The sequence below is a fragment of the Onychostoma macrolepis genome, chromosome 06 (genome assembly GCF_012432095.1).
Source record: "Onychostoma macrolepis isolate SWU-2019 chromosome 06, ASM1243209v1, whole genome shotgun sequence".
Classification (NCBI taxonomy): Eukaryota; Metazoa; Chordata; class Actinopteri; order Cypriniformes; family Cyprinidae; genus Onychostoma; species Onychostoma macrolepis.
This window is the reverse complement of record NC_081160.1, coordinates 32,705,623-32,713,692: the sequence shown is the minus strand read 5'-3', so window position 1 is coordinate 32,713,692 and position 8,070 is coordinate 32,705,623. Positions and strand designations below refer to the sequence as shown.

General features: G+C 39.0%; 1 protein-coding gene across 1 annotated transcript in view; it reads right to left on the bottom strand.

Moving 5' to 3' along the window:
- The window catches only part of ddit3 (DNA-damage-inducible transcript 3), a 6,838-nt gene extending 6 nt beyond the window's left edge, over nucleotides 1–6,832 (bottom strand). The window contains exons 1-4 of the mRNA XM_058778719.1: nucleotides 6,223–6,832; nucleotides 4,807–4,870; nucleotides 4,180–4,383; nucleotides 1–2,599 (exon numbers count right to left, since the gene is read on the bottom strand). The exon at nucleotides 1–2,599 is cut by the window's left edge and continues 6 nt beyond it. Of these exons, the coding sequence (XP_058634702.1) occupies nucleotides 2,000–2,599; nucleotides 4,180–4,320 (741 nt within the window). The 5' untranslated portion in view covers nucleotides 4,321–4,383; nucleotides 4,807–4,870; nucleotides 6,223–6,832 and the 3' untranslated portion in view covers nucleotides 1–1,999. The remainder of the gene's footprint in view (nucleotides 2,600–4,179; nucleotides 4,384–4,806; nucleotides 4,871–6,222) is intronic.
- Between the last annotated feature and the right edge of the window lie 1,238 nt (nucleotides 6,833–8,070).

Genomic DNA, 8,070 nt, shown 5'->3' with positions numbered 1-8,070 from the left:
TGAAAATTTTAATAACAAAATGAGTGTAATACAATTCCGTATTAAGTAAGGCTAAATAAAATTCAGATAAAAATGTTTCTACTCTAATACAGTAATTCGGCATGCAAGTTTATTGTAAGATTAGGAAACTACAATATAAGGTAAATGATGACGTGTAATGATTATGAGATACACATATAGAAAAATAGGCATGATCAGAGGCAGAGAGCATGTTATAAACCGCTAGCTCTAAAAATTCTGGAAAAGTTTCAAGAGAAGAAAGTGAGAGCAAAATCGCTACGGACATCCATTCATAATTTCCCCGTCATCTCACACACACACACACACACACACACACACACACACACACACTCTTAGAGGCCTCGGGTTGATGGTGAGCTGCAGAGAGAAACGCTCACAATCGTTCACTATAACAGTCCTGAGCTACTAATTTCTGTCAACTAGGAGTGAATTTCCACGGTTAAAGCCCTTCGTTAACACATGACATGAATTAAAACAGGCTGGTTACAATGAAATGCACCTACAATCACCGTCACTGATACAATCAGGTTTCTTCTTCTCTCTTTATTATTGCAGTTCTGCCTTTTCTCTCATCGTCTCTGCTACATTCCCTCAAGACTCCTCGGCACTGATGAACAATCAGCTTTCAATTACACAGAAAGTTGATTAACCTTTGGGTAGTTTAATAAACGTTGGTGCGTAAACCGAGCATTACAGCGCTATTATCGGGCCAATCTCACAAAACCGGCCAAAAAACTCCCGAATGCAAAAGAAAAAAGGCGGTTTTAGTAGCATTACATTTTTTCCATTATGATTTTTTTTTTTTAATGACATGCTGCAATTTGATTAGTGTAATGCAAAATATGTCATTCTTTAACTTTAGTAGTACACAGTAGAACTTGTTTTAGCATCTTTCATTTTTGCTGGCTTAAAACAATGCTTTAAAGTCATTTTAATTTACTGCATAAAGCTTCATTCTCTTAATTGGTTATTTCTTACTTGCTTTTGATATTTTTATTGATGCAATTTATTCTTTAATCTATTTGTAATGTCATGCATTACATTGTAGCATTTATACAGCAGAGCAGTATTTGCATTTGATTTATGCTGATTTAAATGCTTTTTAATGCAAATAGGATTTAATAACAGGATTTTCCCTTAAATTAGGCTTCATTTTCTTTGTGAAAAATCAGGTTTCTTATTTGTTTTTGATAGATTGACTTTTTTTTTATAATGTCATTTAAATTGTAACGAATTAATGTTACAATTTAACAAATGATATTACAAATAAATAGTAGTATTAGCTTTTTTTTAAAATCCATTAATCATTTCAGATTTTTGCTTAAATTAGGCTTCATTTTCTTTACGAAAAATCTAATTTTCGTATTTGCTTTCGATACTTTTTTTATTGCCGTAATGCAAATTTTATTTTTAAATTTATTTGTAATGTAATTTGTTCAATTGTTACATTTATACGCTGATTTTAATGTTGAAAAAATTGCATTAGTCGTTTTAATTTGCTTCAAAATCTTAATCTTTTTTTTTATTTGATTGCTCATTCTTCGATTGATTTGTAATTTGTCAAATTGTAACATTTATGCATTGTAGCATTTGCCTTTATGCTGCTTTGAATGTTTAAAAAAAATTGCATTAGTCATATTTAATTTACTGCAAAAAAAATAGAATTCTGCTTCATTTTCTTTATGAAAAATAATTTTTATCATTTGTTAAATTGTATCATTCATCCATTGTAGCATTTGCCTTTAAATGCTGCTGATTTAAATGTACTTTACGAAAACCGAATTTCTTCTTCTGTGCTTTGCATTCGGGCCGAGTTGGCCCCACACTCTTTTCTTTTCTTCGTCTCAGTCTGACTTTCTCTTTCTCTCTCGGCGGGAGTCGCTCAGCGAACCTCCTCTCTGTCTCACGTGTCTTTTATCTCCCTCTATACGTGCATTTCACGGTCACCGCCAATCCCTTTGGCCCCTGGGCTCCTCCTTCACCTCCTGGTGTTGACGAGTCTCTCGATGAGCGCCCGGCGCGTCCGCTGCACCTCCTCTCCCAGCCGCTCGATCTCGGCTTTGAGCCGCTCGTTCTGATCCGTCAGCTCCTGCACTTTCCTCTCGTTCTCCTGCTCTCGCTCGCGTCGGCTCTTCTTCCCAGGGGACGGGGAGCAAGGCGCACCTCCTCCTCCTGCTGTTTTATCGCCTCCTCGTTTTCTCTTTCCCGGGCGAGCGGCGGAGACGGGAGGAGACGGCGAGCGGGACGCTGAGGAGCAGGACGATGTGTCCGGGACGGTCGGGAGCTCCTCCTCTTCGCTGGCGGACGGCGAAGGAGGCGCGTGATGCGAAACGTGGTACATCGTCTCCACCGATCCCACGCCGCCTTCGCTGAGGAGCTCGAAGAACTCGGGCGGAAGCAGGTCTCCTCCGGACGAGGTGTGCTCCGGCTCGCCTCCTCTGCGCTCGTCCTGCCGCGGCGGCGAGTGGACGACGGGCGGCTCGTCGGTGACCCGTTGCACCCCATCGCCCCAAACCTGGCCCTCCGTCAGCCAGGTGAGCGAGCAGCTCTCCAACACATCCAGAAACTCGGGCTCCTTCTGCATGGAACAGGAGAAACCGTTAGAACCGCCACGTCTACGGGACGCGACCGTCAAGTCACCTTTATTTCGTGTGACCCTGGACCACAAAACCAGTCCTGAGGGTCAATTGAGATTTACACAATCATATGAGAGCTGAATAAATAAGCTTTCCATTGATGTATGCATGTATGTTAGAATAGGACAACATTTGTCTGAGATGCAACTATTTGAAAATCTGGAATCTGAGGGAGCAAAAAAATCTAAATATTGAGAAAAATCGCTTTTAAGGTTGTCTAAATGAAATCCTTAGCAATGCATATTACGAATCAAAAATTACGTTTTGATATATTTACGGTAGGAAATTGACTAAATATCACATTTAGCGCTTTTAACAATACAGATTGTGTCAAAGCAGCTTCACAGCATTATTTATGACTGCTTTTGTGCTGCAGGGTCATAAGCAGCACAGCTATATTTGTAGCAATAGCCAACAATACATTGTATGGCTCAAAATTATCCATTTTCCTTTTACGCCAATCATTAGGATATTAAGTAAAGATCATGTTCCATGAAGATATTTTGTAAATTTCTTATCGTAAATAAATAAATAACTTAATTTTTTAGTAATATGCATTGCTAAGAACTTCATTTGAACAACTTTAAAGGTGATTTTCTCAATATTTAGATTTTTTTGCACCCTCAGATTCCAGATTTTCAAATAGTTGCATCTCAGACAAATATTGTCCAATCCTAACAAACCATACATCAATGGAAAGCTTTCAGATGATGAATAAATCTCAATTTTGAATAATTGACCCGTATGACTGGTTTTGTGGTCCAGGGTCACATATAGGAAAACGGTGTGTAATAAAGCAAAAGGACAACAGTAAACACTCAATTTTCAGTTAAAGTCAGTTCATCAATAATTCTGTGATTTGATTCATTGATCATTCAGTTCAGTTCAAATAGTATCTGTGCATTAGGGTTGGGTATCGTTTGAATTTTATCAATTCAGATTCCGCTTATCGATTCCCAGATTCGATTCCAATGTAGTTAAAAAAAAAAAAAATGAAGTCAAACATTTAGATATCAAGCATATTTATTCAGTGTCTCTTTTTGCAAAACATTTAATTGCTGCAGAACACCATGAACAAAAATCAGCCGGCTGCATAGACACTGGACTCGATTGAGAGCTGCTTGTGTGCAAAATACAGCTGCACGATTCTGGATGAATTGAGATGATTTTTTTTTAATGGAGGTTGTAGTTCTCTCACAATTCTGAAGAAAAAATATTAAACAACTAAACAGAATCTCAAGGAATTTATGAATGGAATGATTCAGTGACTCACTCAAGATTTACTCGTTTCATTACTGGATGAATCAGTGTTTTTGAACAAATCTCTTGAATGAATGATTCAAAGACAAATACATTTTAACAGCTCCTTTTCGCCACCTAAAAAAAAGAGAGAAAAGAATCGCACACAAGAATTGATAGGTGAAACTGAAATTTTAATTTGACAAGTATCCGATTCTGGAATTGGAATTGATTTTCGATTCCCAACCCTAACGACCGTCGAGCGGCGTTTGACGTTACTGACCTCGGAGCAAGGCGGGGCTCTTGTGAGTTTGGCCCCGCCCGCGTCGGAGCCCAGTATATCCTGTAGGTCTTCATACCACGCCTCCAACTCTGCACCACACAGCGGCCCCACGCCAGGGGGGTACAGCCACTCCGCAGTCATCGCACCAATCAGTCGCTATCCACAGACACAATACGATATGCTCCCACACCTAGCACACTAGACCTGATCAAAAAAAAAAAGAAGAAACTGTGCAAAAGAAGTAGAAAACGACCTCCGTGTGCCTCGCTGCACGTCTAGTGGGAGCTTCAGTGCATCGATGCGTCAGTGGAGCGAAGCTTCACCTGCGCCGGTGGGTTTGGGAATAGCTGATTTATCTGGGTGACCCGCTATTATACGCGACATTAAGATTGACTGCTCGGCCACCGGGTGCAACAAGGACACATAGCGGCCAAACAGCGTTACTGCACAACAAACAACAAACCCAATGCTTTGAAACAGTGCATGCATGAACTGAGAAACTTTCTGTTTAGAATATATATATATATAGTCTGTTTAGTGTTGTTTTTTAACCATTTAGTTTAGTTATTAAATAAGTATTTAAATTAAAAAAATAAATAAATAGATGAATGCTATAAAAATGCTCACCTCAAAAGTCTCTTGTCAATCAAGTTTGAATGTGTGTTGTTGGCGGTAAATTGTCCCAATGATTCTAGAGAAATAAAACATGGAAGAGCTCAAGCCACAGGTCATGGTTGCAAAACTATTTAAAAATAAAATAAAAATCATTCTTATACACAACACTTCAGCTAAGAAACAAACACGAGGCAGAAAGCACAATGAAAAAACAGAGAGAAATTCTGGATCATTAAAAATTATCAAATATGTTTCATAAAATGACCCATAGCGATTACTGCTTGTTTAATCTTTAATCTAAAATTAGGTCATTGTATATTTTTTTTTATGTAAACAAAGGCGCATTGTGTGCTCGATGGCGCCCCCTGCGTGAGTCTGCGTGCGCGCACACGGCGTCTGTCATAACAACCCAATGACTCTCAATCTCATCATGCGAAGACATTCAAGTTCAGGTAAAAAATTAAACATCGCAGAACTAATTCCTGAGTTATAAATACGATCAGAGAACGACAAACAAGCTACTTTAGACGTCCGTGTGAGAATTAAAACAGCCCTAACATAAACACCTGAGGCACACCCGTGTTTTATTATTTTTTTAAACATAAATCACAACGCGGTGTGAAGCGATTTAACTAAAAAGATTAATAATAGAAAAAAATACTATTAATAAATCATTTTGTTTATTTGCTTTGTCTAGCTTTACTCCAAAGGCGACTAAATTGTAAATCGATTATTTTAAAACGACTAGACGGTCATTAAATTAAACGCGAATTGACTTCTTATGTCACTTAAATAGTTTAAATGAATTATCGTTTATAAACCACGTTAATTGTGCCCATCTGGAGCGGCGCTTTACGAAACTGACAGCGAGCCAATGACGTCATGGAATCAAAGTACATGAGTGAGGAAACAAAGGGCGAGCTCCCCGCACCGAAATAACACTTTTAAAGTACTTTAGCGATATAAAAACGCGACGGGATGTCCATCACGACCGCATCCGTTCGGTTTCTCGAAGTGTAAAAAGTTGAGCTCCGCTGACAAAGCGTTACTGGCGATCGATGTAACAAAAATCGTTAAAAATCAAATGTTCGCTAAAAAAGTTCTCGCGTGCGCGTCTGGAATGCCGCGATCGTGCGCAACTGACAGCTGTCATTGCGTAGTTTTCGAACTCTAAAGTAAATATTATTAAACAAGAACTAAAAGCGCAACAGCGTTGCGTTATAATAAAGAAAACGGACGGCAAAACAGAAGAAAGAAAAAAAAAATCTCCTGTGAAATTTGAGTTGAGCAACTGTATTCCAAAAACAGCTCGGGATAGTCGCCAAAACATGCGCATTCCCGATTTCCAAAAGGAAAAGCTTGACAAACACCAGCAAGAAAAGTACAACAGAACACAATAAAGAATAGAGAAATAGAGATGACACTCACCCTTTTCTTTTTATTATTTCTTTTCCTCGGCTGTTTTGGATTCAGGGTCTGTGCGTGTTTTTGTAGAGGTTGGTGATAGCTCATGTTAACCATTGTTCAGTTGAAGTCACCGAGTGTGGATTTCGGAAACTCCCGGGGACATTTATAGAGTGACTCCAACCGAACTCTGGGGGAAGGATCTCAAGGTGCAACCTAATAGAGATTATGGGAAACTGACAGGAGATGGTCGGTAGTTTGGACCAATCGCGCGAGGCGGTGGAAATTCTTCTGCTTAGAGACATCCAATCAGCAGCCGCGCTGGGCGGGACTTAATGACTTTGCTGGTTGTCTCGCTCTGCGCGAGTTTGTGTGAGCAGGAAGATGTGATGCAGTCATAAGACGGCCAGGACGAATTTGGGGCGTAAGGGAGTCACATGAAAGGAATGATGCAATCGTTGGCAACCGGTTTCTAGTTGGAGATAAGACTAGCAGAGCCCGAGCATGTTTTATTAAACAACCTTTCGTTAAAAAGAAAAAAAAGTGGCGAGCTACCTTATAAGGATGTAGGAAAATGTTTCCATTTTTGCTTGCGTTCGCATATGCGCCTATAAAAATAGGCAACGTTCATATCCGCGGTCGTCGTGTGATATTGTACGCGTTTGTTCGCTCTTTTTTCATTTTTAATAATCCCTCTCTAGTGACCTGAGGCGATTCTTTCATGTTTCCAAATGCATCCAGTTCAGCACTATGGAATGAAGATATTCTATAGGAGTTTGAAGAATCCCACCTCCTCAGACATTTCACTCCATTCAACATACACAATCCGTATAAATAATACACACACTGCATTAAACAACTAAAGAACTCGAATGGTTAAACTATATCATGTTACTGGTCAACACACCTGTTTATAATTACCAAACGAGCCCATAAAGTGATGTTGAAATGGTAAAGGTCAATATCTAGTTCACAGATTAGTCTTTAAGAATCCTTCAGATTACCTTTTAAACTGTCCATATAGTTTTTTTTTTCCCAACGTGGATCCTATAGCAGCCTATATAGGCCACTTAAAGTGTGAATGTTTCAAAACATTATTCTAGTTTTCAGAATGCTGTTATTTGGTAATCCAGTTTATCAGCACAGATATTAGTGTGCTGACATAACATTTTAATTGCTTTTAAATGATATGCTTTATTGCGGTGACTTGTAAAATGTCTGTGGTTTAGTTGGAACCAATGTAACCACCCTAAAGACATATTTTCCCAACATGGATCCTATAGCCTAGATAGGGCACTCAAGGAATGCATGTTTCAAAACATTATTCCAATTTTAAGAATGCTGTTACTTGGTTGTCCAAATGTGGCATGTGTACATTTTATTGGCATTTAAATTCTATATTTCACATGGAGTGACTTGTCCAGGATTTCATCTGAACCCATAGAAACGCCCTAAAGACAGTATTTTCCCAACATGGCGATAGGGCACTCGAAAGCACGGATGTTTCAAAACATTATTCCAATTTTCAGAATGCTGTCATGTGTTTATCCACAGTAATTACTTGAAAAAAGAACTTGTAGCACTGTTAATGGATTCAGAATGGGTGTTGATCTGTGTCGGAGAACCACCTGAAATATTTTTCCCAACATGGGTCCTAAAGCTTAGATAGGGCACTCAAAAGTGTGGATGTTTCAAAACATCATTCACATGAAGTGACCTGTAACGGGTTTAATCTGAACCCATGGATCCACTCTATTTTCCCAACATGGGTAACCTAGATACGACTGTTGTTGTGGCTTTGTGATTAACTGAACATTCTCAACTTCCATGGTTAATCAAATACTTCTCAGATTTCACCGTTCATCTTGTTGT